General features: G+C 40.4%; 1 protein-coding gene across 4 annotated transcripts in view; it reads right to left on the reverse strand.

Annotated features, from left to right (window-relative positions):
• WWC3 (WWC family member 3) overlaps positions 1-22,757 on the reverse strand; it is a 150,406-nt gene that overhangs the window by 34,915 nt on the left and 92,734 nt on the right. For all 4 annotated transcript variants that reach the window (XM_034757243.1, XM_034757234.1, XM_034757225.1 and 1 more), the window contains 2 exons: positions 5,278-5,520; positions 1,757-1,846 (listed from right to left, as the gene is read on the reverse strand). In XM_034757243.1, the coding sequence (XP_034613134.1) occupies positions 1,757-1,846; positions 5,278-5,520 (333 nt within the window). The remainder of the gene's footprint in view (positions 1-1,756; positions 1,847-5,277; positions 5,521-22,757) is intronic.

A 22,757-nucleotide genomic window follows, 5' to 3' on the forward strand; every position in this document is an offset into this window, starting at 1 on the left:
CTTCTCCTCCCTTGCCTTTAGGCTAAAGGTGATGAAAGTAGTATAAATAAAGTGGAGCAAGAAGGATCATCACATCCCTTTCCTCAAATCTGCAGATGGCTCTCTGTGGGTTTTGGTGGAAAGAGAGAGGACTGGTGAGGGAAAGTCATAGATTCATGGAGTTTAAAGCTAGAAGGGATCATTAGTTCTCTAGTCTGAACTCCTGTATATCACAAGCCATTATATTTCAATCAGTTGCTTCTGAATTGAGTCCAATAACTTGGTTCAGAAGGAGTGGGACATCAGCAGAACAAGGAAACAGTCACTCTATACAGCTTTATATGCAAGCAAACTCACAGAATTCCCATTTGAAAACCTTGTGGGAGCTTTCAAGTTGCAATTTCAGCACTAACCCCATTCCTCTGCCACTCTCCAAATGTGGAGATAAGAGTATAGCTGTGGGTAAAGTGTGAACCAACAGGAGCTAGGCTCCTGCAGGTGGTGTGCTGGTGGGATAACGGGTCCTCCTCAAGAGCCAGCCCAGGAGGCTGATCCCTCACGGAGATACTCTCAAACTTGTAGGATTTCTCTGTAGATCTCAGAACATCTTCACGTTTAGAGGGTGACATCCTCTGTCTCCTCCATAGCATGCAAACCCCTACTCTGAGTGAGTATTGTCTTGGAATGTCAGAGTAGTGAATCTGTTAGAATGTTCCAAGCACATTTTATCCTCTTACATTTTATCTCTTTCTCACTTCTGACTATTCTGTTTACCCTTTTATGCCAGAAATGAACCCTGACCTCATTTCTCTCTTCCGCTCTTCAGAGTTTGGGGGGGGGGGAAGAGGGGGTTGGTTGGACTGTGGGTAGCAATAGTGGTTGTCTTGCTGCTGTTGCCACTGTACTCATGTTTTTCCTTCAGCTGAAAATTGTAAGATTTGCATAAAACTGGCAGATTGGAAAGAGACAGTTCTGATAGTGGATGCTGGGAAGGCGCATCACTACCTTTTCTGTTTCTTCTTAGCCCAAACTCCAGTGCATCAAGCGCCTATTGTTTCTTCTTTCACATCCCTCCTCAAAATTAACTTCTCCCACAAAACATAGCCCATGTCCGTAAAATGCTGCCTCACTGATTATATATTGACTCCCCATTTACCTTCCTCTTGTCACCGAGGAGTTGCGTGTCTGATTTATACTGTCAATTTATTCTTCTGTGTTGTTTTCCGGTACAGCACCAGAGACCATCAATGCTTAAGAAACAAGCAATCACTAATGTGGGCTTAAGAATGACACCCTGAATATAACTGAATTTTCTGTCTTTTGTCATGCATAGTTTAAAGGCTTAATCTTGTTTGTGTATAATTTTTTATTTATAAACAAAAACAATCATAAAATGGGTTCAGCTGTATTTCTCCTTTCCACATATTATACAGACAGATCTCACTAACTTTCAAACCAGGCAGTCCAGATAGCTATTATTAAAAGTGAAAAGTACTTTTCTCCTTTTTAATAACACTCTATCCAAACCACTGAATTTACGACACATCAAATACTTTGCTAAACTGCAAGCTGTGAATGCCTTTCAGTGCCGAAAATGTACTTAAAGAAAACAGATCAACAAAGTAAGAACCAATGCCCATCGTTTACTTATATTACAAACATACAAAAGAAGTACGAAAAAGTAAAATGGTCTGTTCTGTTTGTACTTTTACTTTTTTTCTGTTGAATTCAAAATTTATTAAATTTTTTAAAATATTGTTTTCTCTAAAGAACTCACCTTTTTAACTGGGAGTGTAAATAGGAGGCTAAACGAGTTGCTTCTTCCAGCTGCAAAAGCAAACAATTTCTCTTCTCCTGTAACAGTATCCTATAATTAAAAATTGCAATTATTATTTTTCTTCTTTGGTTATATTGCAGTAGTGTTCAAAATGTGCTAAGAGCTTTCCAAACACAGAAGAAGAGACAGTTCTTGTTGTATTGGGAGTAAACAATGAATCCTTTTTTAACAAACAGAATTAGTTCACTTAGGGCAATACACAGTGTTTAATCCATGACGGAACTCCCATTGAGAGCATAGGAACTGAGAGCCTTATATAGCACTTAGAGAACTGCAGTAACTGAGGAATAAGGAACCAAAAGAAAACACAAGGGCTATGGTGGTGAAGGTACACAACAGAAATTGCCTAGGCCAACCATAAAGGTACCTAAGCTGACATGTAAGAGGCAGGAGCAGCTGATTAAAAACAAGTATCAGAGGGGTAGCCGTGTTAGTCTGGATCTGTAAAAAGCGACAGAGTCCTGTGGCACCTTATAGACTAACAGACATATTGGAGCATAAGCTTTCGTGGGTGAATATTCGCCAGTACCTCAATTACCCATACAGATTGAAAGTCAAACTTCAAAAGGAAAAGAAATTTTTTTTGGAGAACTTCTGTTCTGTTAAGCAGTTTATCACCGAACTCTGTGATCCTGGCTTTCACTCAGATATACTGTGGCAGGAGAGGAGTGAGGAACCACTGGGAAAAAGGATAAGTATCGAACTGACCTTCAAGTAATGCCCCAAGAGTGAATATGCTGTAGTAAACTGTAATTATAATTTAATATTTGTTAATATATTTCTTGTATTGTTCTCCTTCAAACAGAAGTTAGAAGCATTTAAAACATTAAACTACGATAAAAACTTCTTTCTTCTTGAGGAAAAAGTGACCATTATTGTTTCTTTACCGAGGCAAAAGCAAGTGGCCAAATTACTCAGCATTACTGCCCGAACACAAACGGAGTCATCATAACTTTGCCAGTACTATATGCTTGTAAGGTACCCTGATTACATTTTGAAACTATTAAACTTTATTTTAAAAAGATGCAGCATTTGTTCCAATCCCTCCATTTATTCTCTACCAGAAATACAGAGTTCTCTATGTTTTTTCTGGAGTTTTATTCTTTTAACTCCAAATTAAAACCTTTCCCTCCACAGATTAAAATCAGGGGGGTAATTTGTTCTGTTTCTTGGCATATTATTGGCATAATATGTCTCCATTCTGCAGCCCAGACCTGATACTTCCTCAGTCCTCAAGGCTCCCAAACTGGCTGATATTTGGAATGCAGGGGAACAAAGGGGTGGGTGTCCAGAGCTCTCTGACTTAGCCAAGGGCAGTGTTTCTGGCTCCACAGAAAGTCCCATCAAACCCTCCTTGACTGGAAAAACAGTTAATAAGATACAGGGGTTTTGACAGAGAGGGTAGTAAAGGGGAATCTTTTGGATGAGTGAAATTAAAAATTAAAAGTTAGCCTTAACCACTCATATTATAGCTATTTAAAGAAACAAGAAAAAGCTACTTTCTCTACACAGCATAATCTTGAAGCCCCTGTGTAGTTCTCTGTATGAGTTTTAAGTTATGCTAGCTCTTCATGTGCTTAACGTTACATTTTAAAATCAGTAACAACAGAACTCTTATTAAATGTGCTTAAACATCAACCCTTTTTTGCAAGCTGGGGGAAAGAGATGGGATATGGAAGGAGATCCTCCAATGATAAATGTTTTCTGTCTCTGACGGACAGAATAATTAGTCTAGTCTCTGGTGGTGTTCTCTCTCTTATTATAAAAAATACAGCATCCTTAAATATTGTGCTAACTTTTGCTCAATTTCTTGCTAGAATCTGAAATATCAAATATCACCCTGGAATGTTGGTTTCCACAGCACAGACTACAACATGGAAAAAGAGCTTGCTCTTTTTGCCAGCACAGTATGTGCTACCTAACATGAGATCCCAAAAACAACAAATAAAATTTACTACACTGCAGTGTAAAGTGAACTCCCTTCTCTGTCATTTTCTAGGCTCGAGTGCCAATATTGCAAAAATCACAAATAATGTCATACAAAACATCAACTGTATTTATTTAATCAGCTATGAATTCTCTATCACCATTTGGATTTACTGCCTGAAGTAAGCCTGATCAAGTCAAATTGAGTTCTACAAACTCAGATATGGGGCCATTTTCAATTATTTATAAAGATCAACTTAATCACGTAAGCATTAATGTTTAGACAAGATTGTATTAATATTGCTCAGTGTAGTGTCCTCAAGTGTCAAAGTTGGCTTTTTTCCATGAATTCATGCCTCAACCTGTGACAAAAACCAAAAGAATGCACAGAAAATCTGGGAAAACGTCTCACAGATGCTAGCTGCTTGCATGGAAGAACTAAGTGGACAGAAATATTTTCTCTGGTGTAAGAAAAAGTTCACCGTAAAGCTTAGCAACATTATTAGAGTATTAGGAGAAATGAGTTTTAGACAGAAGCTCTGTCCCTCTAATTGGAGGCATTTTATAATATACACAGTTTATTGACATACTTGGCCGGAATTATAGTCTGTTCCTTAAATTCGGTGACAATTTATGGCACCTTGAAAAGAACAATACACCTGTACCCTGATATAACGCTGTCCTCAGGAGCCAAAAAATCTTCCCGCGTTATAGGTGAAACCGCGTTATATCGAACTTGCTTTGATTCACCGGTGCACTGTTTTACTGCGTTATATCTGAATTCGTGTTATATCAGATTGCGTTATATCGGGGTAGAGGTGTACTTCCCCCAAGTGAAGAATGTTTTCATTTTTAATAACAGAGACCTTCATATTGGTTTTAAATACACAAAATTTTTATATAGCATACTCAACAAAATCTTAGGGCCACATTTGGGTCCAGCCAAACTGTACACTGCACAGGTCAATGGGAAAGATGTGTGTACAACTACAGCATAAAGGTCATCTTTAAACTTCCCGAGTCCTGGGGCTACTGCTGTGGGCAGGGCTGGCCTCTGTTCTGAGGTCACTGCTGTTTCTGGGGACGTGACCTCAATCACTAACTTAACCCCAGGTGCCAACCAACTATCCCCATCATCTCTGGTCACCATTGTTTGGGTCCCCATTCATCCTGAGTAGCTCAATGGCATGTCTCTGCAGCTCAGAGCTTTTCCAAAGATAAATGAAAAACTGACATGATTCTTATCAGTTCTGCTGCACTCCCGAGATCTGAATAGGAAAAGGGAAAGTGACTAGTCTTGTCAATTTCACTCTAATACCGCTTACAGGAAAGCTTTCAGAAGATTGGATCTAAACAGTGGCATGGTCAGGAAGTGCTGACTGGGACCCCAGGCCCTTTTGTAGGCAAAGTGCACAAATAACCACTGTAGTGCTTTGATCTCATATAAAGCTGGTAAACTGCACCAGCTCTTCACTTGGAATCTATGCAGCTGCATCCTATGGTAGATAAGAAAATAATCTGTTAAGTCCCCAAACCTTTCAGTGGCCCCCTGAGCAGAACTGGCCCGAGCCTGCTGAATTTCATTCTCCAAGCGCCTTTTTTCTTCCTCCAAACGTGCAATGTATTCTGGGGATCGTCTCTGCTGACTGATGAGCTGCAGTTCCTGAAGGAGAGCCTCTTTCTCCTTGATGAGCTGAAGACGGTCCCTGTCCGCCTCAGCCATTCCTGGCCAAGATTCATTATCTAGCAAGGCCAGCTGCTGCTGTATATTGGAAACTCTTGGGGAAAAAAAAATGAGAGCATGCATAAGAAATAGGTAAGTAACAGGGAAAAAACACTGTGGAATAACTGTTGAGGAAAATCACTCCCAGACCACTAGCACTAAGCTACTTTTATTCTTAAAACTATTTGTATACGTGAAATAAACCACAAAAACTTGCAAGCATCCATTTATGGTCTCATATAAGTGAATATGTTCAGATCTATAGCTTAACATCCTTAACTTACACATACACCCCATTATGTTGGGCATTTAACAGGTACTTAATGACTTCTTCCACATGGTACCATATATGTTGCAGACAGATTCAAAAGATGACATAAGGATACAATTGGGGAGTTTACTCTCAACTTCCTCTCTTTGTTGGCTTTAAATTAGATCCTAATTTACATCTGAATTTTTTTAAATAGCAAACGAAGAATTATCAAAACTAATCATCACAACTATCATAATTAATTAGAGTGGACAATGTCCGCCATGATATTTTAGCAGTTTTGAGCTACTATAATTCATATTATAAAGATATTATAAAGATGTGGGAATAAAATTAATAGTTTTAAGACGACTAGATGCAGTTAACTTGAAACTCGTTGGCTGCTGTTCCAAGGAAGCAGTCTGAGTGCTGTTTGTGTAGCCTAAGAATCTGCCTTCTATTCTGAAGGAAGTAGTCCCCTTTATTTCTTATTCTCCCCAGTCAGGATTTTGGGAATGTTTTGAGCCATCAACAAGTCCCACAGTGTATAGAGCCAAGCTATTCTCCAAGTGACTGTATATCATTCAGCTAAGAAAAATCTTTAAGGGGCAGAAAATATTTGGCACTCCATGACTGACAACTCAAGGACAGGAATAAATAAGTCACGAGTCCAAAAAATATGGGGCTGGAGCAGAACAGTTGCCGCCAGGAGCAGCCATTATACAAGTACTACTGGGAAGAAGCCAAGCCCTCCCAGTCCCACCACTCCAACAACTTATTTCTTTTGTCTGAAAACAAAACACAAGCCGTAACAGCCTATCCGCAAACCAAGAATTATTCAAGACAGTACTTCAGCCTTACGGTGGTATGGTGACGGTCAGAGAAGTAGAAATGAACACACTTATCTTGAATATTATGAGTTGAGGAATGCCTAAGTCATGGAGTTTATTTGCATAAACACTACTCCCCTCTAGAGCGGAGTTCTTTTTAGTTTCCTAACAAATCAAGTTTCTTAAATTTAAATTCAGTTTGAACAGTTTCCTTTTTGCCTCCTTTTCATTCTGACATGCCTCTGAACATCCTCATTTTACCCAGACCTGGAAGACCCAAATTCCCATGATCTCAAAGGCCTAAGGGACAAAATCTGCCAACCACACTAAGTTTGTTGACAAAACTGTCAGCGTAAGCTATGCTGGCCAACTTCCAGTGTAGATGCAGCTATGTCAACAGAAGAAGGCTTCTGTTAACATAGTTAACTTCATTTGGGAAGGTGGCATTCCTACACTACCCCTTCTGTCAGTGCAAGCTGCATTTACGCTCAGGGGTTGTGCCAACATAGCTATGCGGGTATAATCTCTGCAGTGTAAACACAGCCTAGGGGTGGCAGAATCCGGTCCTAATTTTGTAAAGCCAAACAATTCTGATAGGCAACTAAACAGAAATAAATCTCCTGATACTGAGGTTTGTCCATCACTTCTGAAAACATGTCAGTTTTAAGTTTTTGTATATGTAAAAGGAGACAGCAGGAGTACAGAATCAGGGTCAGTGCACCTTAGTGGGACTATTTACCTAAGTAGAGTTTCTAGGATATGACCCTAAAGGTTAAAATCTAAAAAGCCTAGCCCATATTGTTAAAATAGCTTAAAATAATTAAGACACAAAAAAAACCAAGAAACCTTTTTATTTTAGAGTGTGAACAAAAATCCTTCAAAGCTATGTATTTGTTCTATATATATAAATTATATATAAATTTAAAAAAAATGTCCAGAAGTTTGTTTCAGTATGTGTTCCCTAGCGAAAATCTGGAATGCCATGTCTACAGGAAACCTGATGTAAACAACCACGTTCTTGTCAATCAATTACCAACACTCTGACAGCTCTTTCAGTAAAAGTGGAAATATGCACGAGGAAGAAAGTTTTGTAGGTGCAATATAAAATTTGCCATAATTTTCCCTCAGTTCTTAGGAATGTTGGTAATTAATCAAGAATACTGCCATGCTGAATAACTTAAAAATGCTCAGCTCTCGTCCCCTAGTGCCCCTCCTCTACTTGCGCTACATTGATGACATCTTCATCATATGGACCCACAGAAAGGAGGCCCTTGAAGAATTCCACCTGGACTTCAACAATTTCCACCCCACCATCAACCTCAGCCTGGACCAGTCCACACAAGAGATCCACTTCCTGGACACTACAGTACAAATAAGTGATGGTCACATAAACACCACCCTATACCGGAAACCTACTGACCGCTATACGTACCTATATGCCTCCAGCTTCCATCCAAGACACATCATACGATCCATTGTCTACAGCCAAGCCCTAAGATACAACCGAATTTGCTCCAACCCCTCAGACAGAGACAAACACCTACAAGATCTTTATCAAGCATTCGTAAAACTACAATACTCACCTGGGGAAGTGAGGAAACAGATTGACAGAGCAAGACGGGTACCCAGAAATCACCTACTACAGGACAGGCCCAACAAGGACAATAACAGAACACCACTGGCCATCACATACAGCCCCCAGCTAAAACCTCTCCAGCGCATTATCCACGATCTACAACCTATCCTGGAAAATGATCCCTCACTCTCACAGACCTTGGGAGGCAGGCCAGTCCTCGCTTACAGACAACCCCCCAACCTGAAGCAAATACTCACCAGCAACTACACACCACACCACAGAAACACCAACCCAGGAACCTATCCCTGTAGCAAACCTCGTTGCCTACTCTGTCCCCATATCTACTCTGGCAACAGCATCAGAGGACCCAACCACATCAGCCACACCATCAGGGGCTCATTCACCTGCACATCCACTAATGTCATATATGCCATCATGTGCCAGCAATGCCCCTCTGCCATGTACATTGGCCAAACCGGACAGTCCCTCCGCAAAAGAATAAATGGACACAAATCGGACATCAGGAATGGTAACATACACAAGCCAGTAAGTGAACACTTCAATCTCCCTGGTCATTCTATCACAGATTTAAAAGTCACTGTCATTGAACAAAAAAACTTCAGGAACAGACTTCAAAGAGAAACAGCAGAACTAAAATTCATTTGCAAATTCAACACCATTAATCTGGGCTTGAATAGGGATTGGGAGTGGCTGGCTCACTACAGAAGCAGCTTTTCCTCTCCTGGAATTGACACCTCCTCATCTATTATTGGGAGTGGACTACATCCACCCTGATTGAATTGGCCTTGTCAACACTGGTTCTCCACTTGTGAAGTAACTCCCTGCTCTCCATGTGTCAGTATATAATGCCTGCATCTGAAGCTTTCACTCTATGCATCTGAAGAAGTGAGGTTTTTACTCACGAAAGCTTATGCCCAAATAAATCTGTTAGTCTTTAAGGTGCCACCAGACTCTTTGTTGTTTTTGTAGATACAGACTAACACGGCTACCCCCGATACTTAAAAATGCTCAGCTTACAAACATTTTTAGTTAATATTTTTTTAAGTCATGTTCATGAAACAGATTCAAATCTGATAAAGCCAGAGAGAAACATATTCATTTTAATCAGTTAAAAAAAAAAAAAAGATAATTCTATGTTCAATCCTGATCAAAGAAATCAACAAATTACATTCAATTTTATAAATATGGCAATTAATTATATCAACCCTGCTCCTGAAATCCAGATTACTTCAATGGTACTCTACGCATGCCCAGAAGTCCATCAGTGAAAATCCAATTGCAGTACTGGGGTCTACCAAAGGATTTTAAATTCAGTCAGGTGAGTTTGCTGAAAGACTATTGACAGACAGCTGAAGAGTAGTAGTGACTGGGACAGTGATAAGATCTGAAGCAAGATTTTTTTTAAATGTTAACTTACAATAAACTATTATTTTAAAAAAATCTCGTTAATGAAGTGGGGTAAAAAAACCTGGTATGGAAACCTATAACCAATTATTGCATATTTCAAGTCTAGTATGCACCCAACTACATTCCCCATGTACTTTCAAACATTGTACCAAGTGTCAAGAGGTGTATTTACTGCAATAAAATTATGACCAGCACATTAGGGGCAAGACTCATCTCTTAAATAGAACAATCACTTATCACAAACTACAGTTACACCAGTCCCAGGAAAAGCTTTTCAATACCTAGTAATTGCACTACTGGCCATCCGTCTCAGTCACTCTTTGAAAGGATTCCATTCATCTAGTTCTACAGGATTTTTTTTTTTTTTAATTAAATATAACTGAAATCAAGGTTTCCCTTGAGCTGGATGTACCTCTTCATTGGAGCTAACTAAAATGTTTCCTCCTTTTTTGTGCTACTTTCTGTAGGTCACATTTCAAAAATGTGAAGCTCCTACATCAGATTTTTCACATAACCATTGTTCTGATAGCCCTCAGGCAGGAGATTTAAGGTACTGTTTAAACCAATGATCTCCTTGTCTTACTCAATGTTGACAATCGTGGCTTGTCTTGAAAAGGACCTCTAACTATCTGAAGACTGTTTATTTGAGAGTACAAAACTTTCTTGTGAAGCATTTAGGGTTGCTACACCCAATATACCCGACACCCATGAAAACAAAGAAATGAAAAGTTAGGACATTTATCTTCTACTCCTCCACCCAGCGGAACATACCTTTCCACTACTAGACACTACAGGCCACACAGAACAGCCTTAACTCTGTTGATGACAATTTGGTAAAGAAGTCTTCAGAGAAGTATTCTTCTTAAAGGCTGGTATCCTTAGGAAAGCAGAGTTAAAGTTATAATGCATGGCCTATACTGGGTTATGGTAGCCGTAGTAATGGTTAGGTATGGCCTGTGGATAAAGGAGAAGTTAGTGTTAAGTTACTTAACTTCATTTCTTTGGTTTTGTGAGTTTGTCTCAAGTATGTTATGAGTAGAAACTCTAACACCTTCACAATGAAGTTTGTTTATTAATTTCCTAGGTTTTTGGGTTATTTTAAATTCTTAAACAGGACAAGCGTGGGGCAGAGGAGAGGCAGAAGTATTGCTGCAGCTGGAGAAGATTTTATCTGTCAGCAGCTGTGCATGAATCTTTGCGTATCAGCAGCTATGTATGAAACTTTCTCTGTTATGGGATAAAATCTAAAAGAATGTGTAGCTCTTGACAGGAGAATGTGTGCATCAATCAGGTTTTCCTGGCCCCGCTCAATTAAATTTAGTCACACAGCACATAAACTAGCAGCATGATTATAGGCTAAAAATGACCCCTTCACACCCTCCCTTTTTTTTAAAATAACGAAAACTACTTGTTGCATCACATGTACTGAGGACACACCTTTCTATCAAGTTTGGGGTATCCAGAATTTTTTTTTTTTTTTTTTTTTAGAAAGACACTAGTCAAAAAAGACAAGTAGAACTTCCCTGGAAAAATTACAGCCAGAGCCCAAATTCAAGAAAACCTATTAAAAATGCATTAGGAGAAACCAAACAAACACCATACAGAAAATTCAAGGGTCATAAAAACTAGCCTCATATGGCATTTCATGCTAATTGGCCACATGCTTGGAAATGCAGGAATTTATGCCCCACTTCAAGCCCATTTCAAAACGTAACCCTAACTATGGAATCGGTATAAGGCACCTCCTGATCATTCTTGGAGTGCTTCTTAGTGCTTGACCTTGCAACATAAATAATGTTCTTTTAACATAGTTTTTTGTAAGCGATAGTACATTAAAGACAAAAAACCACACTTGGTGGTGAGATGAGAGATTTTTGTCTTATTCTCATTAGGGCTGTCGATTAATCACAGTTAACTCATGCAATTAACTCAAAAAAATGAATCATGATTAATCACAGTTTTAATTGCACTGTTAAACAATAGAATACCAATAGAAATTTATTAAATATGATTGGATGTTTTTCTACATTTTCAAATATCTTGATTTCAATTACAACACAGAATATAACATGTACAGTGCTCACTTTATATTATTTTTATTACAAATATTTCCACTGTAAAAATGATAAAAGAAATAGTATTTTCCAATTCACCTCATAGAAGTACTGTAGCGCAATCTCTTTATTGTGAAAGATTTTTATTCTTTAAATGTAGATTTTTATTACATAACTGCACTCAAAACAAAACAATGTAAAACTTTAGTGCTTACAAGGCCACTCAGTCCTACTTCTTGTTCAGCCAATCACTAAGACAAACAAGTCTGTTTACATTTATGGGAGATAATGCTACCCACTTCTTATTTACAATGTCACCTGAAAGTAAGAACAGGTGTTCACATGGCACTTTTGTAGCCAGCATTGCAAGGTATTTACGCTCCAGACATGCTGAACATTCGTATGCCCCTTTATGCTTCAGTCACCGTTCCAGAGGACATGCTTCCATGCTGATGACGCTCATTAAAAAAAAAAAAAAATTGTTAATTAAATTTGTGACCGAACTCCTTGGGGGAGAGTTGTATGTCTCCTGTCTGTGTTCGACCAGTATTCTGCCATATATTTCATGCTACATCAGTCTCAGATGATGACCCAGCACATGTTTGTTTTAAGAACACTTTCACTGCAGATTTGGCAAAATGCAAAGAAGGAAATCTCACATTGGTACTAAAGATAGCTACAGCACTCGACCCAAGGTTTAAGAATCTGAAGTGCCTTCCAAAATCTGGGAGGGACGAGGTGTGAAGCATGCTTTCAGAAGTCTTAAAAGAACAACACTCTGATGCAGAAACTACAGAACCCAAGCCACCAAAAAAGAAAATCATCCTTCTGCTGGTGGATCGTTATCGAGCAGAACCCGTAATCAGCATGGACACATGTCCTCTGGAATGGTAGTTGAAGCATGAAGGTACATATGAATCTTTAGCGCATCTGGCATGTAAACATCTTGTAACACCAGCTACAACAATGCCATGCAAACACCTGTTCTCACTTTCAGGTGACACTGTAAACCAGAAGCCGTCAGCATTATCTCCTGCACATGTAAATAAACTTGCTTGTCTGAGCGACTGGCTGAACAAGGAGGAGGACTGGGTGAACTTGTAGACTCTAAAGTTTGACATTGTTTTATTTTTGAATGAAGTTTTTTTTGTGAATAATTATGCATTTGTAAGTTCAACTTTCATGATAAAGAGACTGCACTACAGTACTTGCTTAAGTGAATTGAAAAATACTATTTCTTTTGTTTTTACAGTACAAATATTCATAATAAAAATAAATATAAAGTGAGCACTGTGCACTTTGTATTCTGTGTTGAAATTGAAATCAAAATATTGAAAATGTGGAAAATATCCAAAAATATTTAAATAAATGGTATTCTATTATTGTTTAACAGCGTGATTAATCACTTGATAGCCCTAATTTTCATTACTATTTGAATGTACAGATACTCTTCTTTCTCAATTGAACGTTTCTTGAACTCAGTGGCAGCATTCCATCCAGTGCTGTTTCAATCTCCACTGTTGGAAAATGGTTGTCCTATCTGCATCAGGCTCAAGGTACCTGTCCCATGCATTTGCAACTATTTGCAAAGATTTCTTGTTGGAGATTCTATGTAGGAATAAAATTATCTCATATTTGGTGTATACTGGAGGTTTTTTTGTACTGATGTAGCTACACCAGTGCATGGTCAGTTACTGGTGTCCCATTTTGCACCAATGCAGTAGGTCTACCCTATGTGGGATTGCACCAGTGTATTTATACCCCATTACCAATGGTTACTTAGATGCAAATTTCAAGAAAAGCCTAAAACTGTATTTAAATCCACCTTTGGTATTTTCCCTGTGAAATTCCTTTTTGCTTTACTGAATGTGACAAACATTCTGAGATGTACAGTAAATTCAAATAAAGGTTGTAACATAGCAGCACACTTATATTATGTAAAGAAATAACACAGCAGTAGTTTTATACATAACAGTGAATAGCAGTTATTTTATTGGAAGGTGTATGCTGCCATCTTAAATCTGGGTTCACTTATGAACTACAGTGAAAGTTTTGTTATCTCCTCTGTGAACCTCCCTCCTCTGCACTTTACAGGAGCACTTAAATTTTTTCAAAGTAAATTTTGATATTCAAATAAGCAGCAGTTGGCCTTTTGACCCAGAAAGCAATAATTTGATACCACCTACTGGAGTATGGAATGCAAGCCCATCAGTACATGTTATTCATGGATGGGAATGGGCAAAATGCCTAGAACACTGTTCGATGTTTCAGAAATTTAGTTTTTTCAGAAAAATGTTAAATTACTACATCAATAGAGACTTCCGTTTTTGGTATACAGCCTAATGAAAGTATTACTTTTTGAGCGTAGTCACTATAAAATATACATCTCCAAAAGCCTGTAACAGGAAGAAAAAAAATTATTTCTGAAAAACTGAGGTTTTTCACAAGACTTTAAATGTGCATTCTGTAAAAGTTACATCTCTGTCAATACATTCATTGATTGTAAGAAGTTTGGGAAACCTCTTGTAAGAGGTAGGTAGGGAAAGCAAATGTATGCTCGGACCCTGAAAAACAAAATAAAACAAAACACACCCACTCTTTTTGGAACAGGCCAAAAGTAAAAAATGGCTGAAGTTCAGAGGCTGAAAGCTGGCATATGCACGTTCAATAGGGAACATAGACTTAGTGACAGTAGGATTTGAGAAGTGTGGGACGAGAGAGAAATACTACAGGCAATTAAAACACCACTTCTGAGCATGCTCAGTACACTGAGCATAAGGGTCAGCTTTGAGACGAGCTGAATGTACTGCCCAACCTCACATGCACAAGCACAGCTGCTCTCAGATTTGCTTGAGGGAGAATGCAAATATGCCCATGAAATACAAACAAAAATGCTCCAAAAACCCTACAGGGGCCAGAGAAAATGTAAACTACTGAGCTTGGGATTTTTAGAGTTTCATCACAATATGCAATATTATGCAAGTTTTAAGTTTTTCTTTTTTTTTTTTTTTTAAACGTGCAGTTCTCATGACCGAAGCTATATTTTAATTAATGTAATTTTTGTTATCATAAAGGTCTCATTTGGGGATTAGAGGTTTTAAAAAAAAAAATGTTATTCTCTGCCTTCCCAGACTTTTCCTTTACTCTGTAGTTGAAGGCAGACCAATGGTTGGTGCTCTGAGATCACTAATAGGGACCTGAAAACAGTATCAGGGAACAACAAGGCAGGCTTAGCAAATGGTAGTTATTTACCTGTAACTGGAGGTTCTTCAAGAAGTGTGATCCCTATCTATATTCTGCATGTGGGATACGCATGCACACCACATGACTCAGTCCAGAGTTTCTTGCAAGTAGTGTCTGTGGGCTCGCACATGCATGGTACCTCTCCTTGTGCTCCCAACCAACAGCATAAAGGCTGGGGTGGGCAGACATCTCCAGTTTCCCACTTACCACAGTAACCAATCCACAGCACAGAGGACGGAGGGTGGGTAGCGGAATACAGATAAGGACCACACATCTTAAAGAACCTCCAGTTTCGGGTAAGTATCCTCCATTTCTTCTTCTTCAAGTGATGAACCCTAACAAGCAGTCATCAAACAGGTGATGATTGTGAGGATGCAGAAGTGATAGCTGACTGTAGTACTGCTGTCCCCAAAAGCCAGAGCTGACAACTGTACAAGGTCGTAATGGCTTGGGAAGGTACACAAACAGCTCCAAGTAGCTACCCTACATATCTGTAGTAAGGGTACGTCTCTCAGAGATGCAGCTGAAGTGGCTTGCCCTCTGTGGAATGAGCCTTTACCCCTTCTGGGGACAGGAGGGGATGCCAAATAGCTGGTAAGAAAAGGTAATACAACCCGAAATCCATTTTGAAAGTCTCTCCACTGATACAGGTTGATGTCCTGATACCTCTGCTATGGAAACAAATAGTTTAAGGTGTCTTTCTTATGTCCTTTGCTCATTGCAGATAAAAGGCCAAAGCCCTCTGGGTGTCCAGAGAATGCAGTTCTCTCTCCTTGTCTGAGACATGTGGCTTAGGAAAAAAAATACAGATATGTAGATGACCTGACTCATAGGAAACAGAGAAACTACCTTGAGTATGACTCAAGGGTGGGGCAAAGCGAGACCTTTTCTTTATAGAAGGCAGTATATGGTGGGCCCACCATAAGCACTCCCAGTTCACTAACTCTTCTGGCTGACCTTGTAGCTATCAGAAAGGCCACTTTCATGGACAGATGGGACACAGAGCATGTAGCCAGCAGCTCAAAGGGAGTCTTAGTGAGAGCTGACAGAATAAAATTGAGCCCCTACTGAGGTGCAAACTTCACCACTGGTAGAAAGGATCCGAGCATCCCCTTCAAAAATCTAGTTGTGACAGGATGCATGAAGATCATATGGTTAGCCACTGGAAGATGGAAAGAGTTGACTGCTGCTAAATGCACCCATAGGGAACTGAACACAAGACCTGAAGACTTAAGGATAAAGTAGATACTCTAAAACATCAGGGATTCTGGCGGACTCTGGAAACAAATTGCATTGATGAGCCCAAGCAGAGAAATGTTTCCATTTAGCTGAGTAACAGCTTCATGTAGAAATCTTTTTAACTTTGGATTACACTCTTCTGGAACATGACCACTCTCTTTCTCATGGCCATCCAAATACACAGCTCTGAGTTGCTGTGGCTCCGAATTGCAGTGCGTGACCTTGCCCATGTTGTATTAGCAGTTCCAGCAACAAGGGGATGGCTCACAGGTGGTTGCACTGAGAGTTTCAACAGATCTGTGAACCAAAACTGTCTCGGCCAGTTGAGCATGATGAGGATGACTCAAGCTCTGTCTTAGCAGATCTTCCATACAACTTGTGCGATCAAAGGAATTGGAGGGAAGACATACCCCAAGTGACCCTCTATGACACCAGGGAGCAATGAGCCTTTGACAAGACCTGCTCCAAAACAGTATCCAAGAAGCTTCCTGTTTGCCTGAGAGGCAAAACGGTCCCAAGCTAGCATTCGCCATTAAGCAAAGACATCATTGAGAATGGAATCATGACTCCCCCATTCAAGATTTACAGAATAGTGTCTGCTCAGGCAGTCCAGTAGGGAATTTTGAATCCCTGGCAAGTAAGCTCTGATATGGCTATGTGATGTCTGATGCACCAATTGCAGAGTGTGACTGTCTCTATGCACAAAGAAAGGGCTCTTGTTCCCCTTTGCTTGCTTATATAAAATACTATTATATTGTCCAACATTAACTGAACATGTCTGGATTGGATGAGTAGGAGGAAAGCACTGCAGGCCTGATGGATTTCCCTGGATTCTATTAAGTTGATGTGCATTCTGGACTCCCAGGGGATCCAGCCACCCTGTGCCACGTGACTGACAATGTGCACGCCACAACCCATTCCTCCTCCTCCTCTTCTAAGCATGCAGCATCCACGCTGTGAGATGCGGGGACCTGAATGCTGGATGCAAAACCTGACCGTTACTGAGTCAGAAGATCAGGATGAAGAGGAAAGCATAGGGGAGGCCGAACCAGTAACATGAGGAGGTCAGAGAACCAGCATTGTCTTGGCCACACTGGAGCAATAAGAATGAGCTTGGCACGATCCAGTTTAAGCTTGAGACTGACTTGTGGGATGCATGGGAGCAGAAACCCTCAACTCTTGTGTGGCAATAAAGCACTGTTTCTCTGAGCGTTTCACTGTAGAGGGCAACAAAGCTGGGGTATTCTAGAGGGCCTTTGAAGGCTCCAGGGAAAGTGTCATTTAACAGGATGGCTATTCTCCCCTGGAGCTGGTGGTTGGAGAATATCCAGCATCTTATGGATATTCTCCTGCAGGAATATTCTGACTGGATACCTAAAGTAGCGGCCATACACCTCATGAGGCCCTGATGCAACTTAAAATCCCTGGATACTGAGGGAGAGGAAGATTCCAGTACAGTAGAGTCATCGAGGGAGGACAAAGAGGCAGTTAGCTGTGCCAACAATGGATCCTGTTCTTGTACCACAGGTTTCAGCCGGAAGAGCCCTGTAGGTCCTGGGGAATGGACTAAGTAGTTGATTGCAGTTGAGAAGTACAGTAGCGGAAGCTACTATTGGGACTGGTGATCTCGCTCTGAAGTGGGTCAAGGAACAGGACCTCAGGGACCGAGGAGCATTTCAGTGATTCCAGGGAGGCCACTGGGCAGAAGGACAAGGTTTTGGTAGCCAGTAGGCACTGGTCTAAGAGCCCCTTGTCCCAACTATGGGACAGATGCTGATCTTGGTATCGATAATGATCTGAGTGCAATCTCTGGCGCCTATCCGGGAGGACAACCCGGAGGTTCTGTATTGACAACAGAAGAGCCAACCCTGATGGGGCAAACAACTGATCAGACTCATCTGAAGCCAAATAAGGAGGCAGCACTGGTGCTGAAGAGAAGTAGAGAGTCCGCACTGGTGGCATCGAAGGGGACACACTCCCACCCACTACCAGGAAAGGTGTCGGCACCCAGGCCAGAACCAAACTCCAGGATGGGATCTGCCGCCACGATGATGACGGTGCCGAAGAATGCACCAGCATCAAAGGGTCTTCAGTGCTGGACCTGGCCTCAACTCCAAAATCTACAACTCAGCTGGTTCGACCTGCGGTGCCAATGAACCCGGCAGCTCTGCGACATGACCAGAAATTGTCTGGGGCACTATGGAGGATGAGCCGGCGGAAGCCATAGCACCAGAGAACCCCTGAACTAGCTGAGAGTCTGGGACTGAGAGATAAAGTCTGGTGCCAGCTGGTATGCCATCAGCATGGCGACAGTTGGCACTGGTGCCAGAATCATTGGTACTACACTCAATGGACACCCCAGTGCTGGAACCAGAGTTGACAGTACAGGGCCTTGCTGCTCACAGCACGATACCGGGAGCAGTTGGATGGACCTGCTCCATCCCACGTGCCAGAGGGAATACAGTGCCAGTCAGCACTCCCCTTCAAAGAGAGGTCTTCCTGAGCCCTGGAACGGTCTCAACTCATTTAATGGGTCCTCTTCTTCACTGCACCAGAGGAAGTTAAGTGACCCCTTTTCCTCTTGGGGGAAACAACAGAGCTTGAGTGTGCAGCAGCATCACCTGCCAGATCCAAAGGGTACTGCTAGACAAAGTTCTCCAACTCTAGTGCATCAGCACAATTCTTTTTCCACTGAATGTGTATTATTGATTAATTTATTTCTCAAACACAGCTATATCAGTGGTGGAATCAGACAGCTTTCTCTCACAGCAACTCAGAAAGCATTAGTACTTATTATGCCCCAAACCCCTCATGTAATGTACAACCGCTGTGATTAGGAGATGAGATGCAAAACAATGCGAGTTTGTAAGTCACCCATGGCTGAGCCATTACAAACATTGACTCTATCTCCCCTTGTAAGTACTCTCACACTTATTATCAAACTGTCTGTACTCGGCTAGCTTGATTATCACTTCAAAAGTTTTTTTTCTCTTAATTAATTGGCCTCTCAGAGTTGGTAAGACAACTCCCACCTGTTTATGCTCTCTGTATGTGTGTATATATATCTCCTCAATATATGTTCCATTCTATATGCATCCGAAGAAGTGGGCTGTAGTCCACGAAAGCTTATGCTCTAATAAATTTGTTAGTCTCTAAGGTGCCACAAGTACTCCTGTTCTTTTTAAGTCACCCATGTGTGCCAACTATGGAAAGTGCTTAGATACAACAGTGATAGATACAAGATCCTGAATGCAACCGTTCATCATAAGGTTGCCAACTTTCTACTTCCACGAAACTGAACACCCCTGCCCCACCCCTCCTCCAAGGCCTCGCCCCTTCTTCCCGGCCAATGGGAGCTGCGGAGCTGGTGCTCGGGGCGGGGGCAGCATACGGAGCCAGCCAGAGCGGGGACATGCCACTGCTTCCGGGAGCCTGACTTAGCCCAGCTGACTGGACTTTTAACAGCCCGGTCAGTGGTGCAGATTGGAGCCACCATGGTCCCTTTTCGACCGGGCATTCCAGTCAAAAACCAGAGGTCATCAGCTCACAGCACTCCTGTAGAACAGTTATGGGCAGGCTGTGAATAATAGCTTGTTGAAACTTTAGGAGAATTTAAGTAGTTAAAATGTAAATACCCAAACTGAAATTTGGCCATGACACTGTGACACATGGTCTTATATGAGCAGAACTTATGTTCATGTTAAAACAAAAAAGAAGTGGGGGGCTTGTCTACACTGGAAATTTTTTCAGTTATACCAATATAGTTATGTCAGTATAACTCCCCTCTTCCAAAGCACTATAAGCTACCCCTGAAAAACCCATTCTTATACTAGAATAAGACTGTTCACATGGGCGTTACACTGTTATAACTACAGCCATTTAAAGTCACACCCTACGTTATAGCAGTATAATCTTTGTGCATTGACAAATCCTAAAAGATCATAGGCCTGTTTCTAACTGCTGCTGAGCCCCTGAAGTTCCTATATAGCTTCATTTGGCATTTCTGGTGATTGAAAATTGAGCTGCATGTATCATGGGAAATGTTTGCTGAGTCTTTTCAGTGCGGAACCACATACCAATGGATGTAGGGGAGTGGATAAACACTACTTTTGCTGCTTGTTCCTGGTTCTGACATTCCACTTAAATGGTCTAGATGTTCTTCAGGAAACCACAGCTGGAATACATGCACAAGAGCTGAAGCACGAAGTATGTAAACTATACAATACCAATTCACAAGTGTGCTTTCATTTGTATTGCATTCACATTAAAAGGAGGAAATACTATCGACTGGCTCAGTAAAATATCATATTTCATTTGTGCATGGAGCATTTTGGTATGAAACTTATTACCTGCATTAAAATGAAAGCTACAAAAAATGATCATTTCCCATTACAAAAAACTCTGAAATGGCATTGTTTAAAAAAGGCAAATGTGATGATATATCATATCATTGGCATAAGGCTTGTAAAATGGCTTACATTGATACTTGATTTTATTTTTTCCCCACCTGATATTGCAGATGACCAAATTTTTTCCAGATGGCAATATGAAATAAACTTTACATTGGGTATTGTTTCTGTTGGGAGAAGTCCTTCCTGGCCATACTTAGTACTGTTTTTTCTCAGGAAGCTGAGAAATGTTATAATATAGTGATTAACGCTGGCTGTGGAGCTGCTGTTTCCTTGCCAATAAAGGGCAGAGTCTTTAAAAACACTCCATTCATTTTTAGCCTCCCTTATGTTCCTTTTTAGGTTCCTTTCCCAACTCCTGATCTACGTTATGAAAATATTGTTGTTTAAAGAGACTTTTAATTGCAATGTGCAATGAAGGCATACGTTGGTTTTATAGCCTGCTTTGAAAAGGCTGTGATTTTTAGAAACAGAAATATCTTTATTAATGCATTTCAAACACTAATAAACCAAATGAAAAACTTGGTGAAGATAAAGCTAAGGCTGCAAATACATATTTATTAATTACATCACTCATTACTTTAGTTATAACAAAAGAACAGATGTTTGAATGTCAGGAAACTAGAAGGTTATAGTTCAAAACAAACAAATGTCAGAAAATCTCAAGTGCCTGGACCAAGTCATTTTTTGAGATGGCAAGAATACATTAGAGGACTTCACTAAAAATGAAATATTCTCTCTCAATGCACATGTCTCAGACACCCTGTGTTATATACCCAGACTTGGCCAAAATAACTCTTTTGGCAGGAAGAAACACATTTGTGAAATGTCAAGCTATAGGATCTTTACTATGGAATTTAGGAGAGCTCAAAATTGCCCTATAATGGAAAGTTTCTTACAACCTCAACTGTGGAGTCACAGCTGTGTCGCCATAATACTGCTGCTCTGAGTGTTTCAACACACTGAGTCTTCACAAAATACCAGGTTTGCTCTCTTAATTGCCTGACTGAGGCAATGGCAATGGAACAATCTGAACCCACCTGCAGGATGCAACCAATGTCCTTTGCATAAATACCAGCTACAAGTCCTGAATTGTCTGTTGTCAGCTAATCTAAGCTTTTGGAGTTTGGTCTAACGTTTTCTTGGAACTTCCTGGGAAAGTAGTTGGAAAAATGATGCTGTCTGGCCTCAGACAAGAGAAGAAAGGTACAAGTTATTGCTTGTGCCCTCATATGAGGATACCTCCAGGTAAGGAAGCCGTGATTTGTTAATTAAGTCTGAGTTCAAAAATCAGCTGGCATCAGAATAGGTTAAAATAACTGGGCAAAATTCTTTTCCGAGGTAACAGATTATACATCTAATGATTCATCAACATCTATCTACAATAAACTAATGTCATCTTGATCACAGGCAACAGTGCAAAAGTGCACACTCACAAATACTCAGTAGTAAAAACAGATTTTTCACAGGCACATTTTTATTTGCATTAGTTTAGGCTTTCACAAAGCAAGATTTCAAATTTACAGCTCCTCAGCATTACCCATGTTACTATTTTAAATCTCAGTATTTCTTTCTGTGGAAAATGAATAATTTCTTTCTCTACAGCTCTTGGATTTGTTTTTTCATTCTGGCACACATACAACAGTTAAATCATTTTTGCACCTTTTGACCCTAAAGCTAGCCACATGATTATGTATTTCACTGAAACTCTTTCACTAGTGCTATGATCAGTTCAGCTGTAGATTCATGCCAACCTCATTACAGTTAAGCAGTGTTACTATTCAAATTGTATTTGACCAACAGCACAGGATAAGAAAATTGAGCGTTTTTATTCCTGTTTTAAAGTTTAAATAGCTTTTTCCTATTCTCTCTGCCAAAAACCAGACTTGCCCAGGTTATGGTACTACAAATGAGCACTGCACTGAGAGATCATTTTCTTTTAATGTGTACTTGGGTCTATGACTTTAGATTAATAGCTGAAAAAAAGGCAAAATGCACTATTTCTAATTTGCTTCTTGGAAAGATACTATGCGCTTTCTTCAGCGAAGAAACAGCTAGCAAACAGGAGCGGCTAATGGGAGTTTTGCGAGGGAGTTCTCCAGGTGAAGGAGGAGCGATTACGTGACCCACAGGGTAAGTTTGTCTGTAGTACATGTGTTTGCGTTGTGCTTGCTGCTTGACTGAAATATACCGTGTAGTCTGTTTGTTTGAGGGACCGTGTGCTGAGCCTAGCAGCCTGCTAGGCAAGGCTGAGAACTTCTTA

The sequence above is a fragment of the Trachemys scripta genome, chromosome 1, assembly GCF_013100865.1.
Source record: "Trachemys scripta elegans isolate TJP31775 chromosome 1, CAS_Tse_1.0, whole genome shotgun sequence".
Lineage (NCBI taxonomy): Eukaryota > Metazoa > Chordata > Testudines > Emydidae > Trachemys > Trachemys scripta.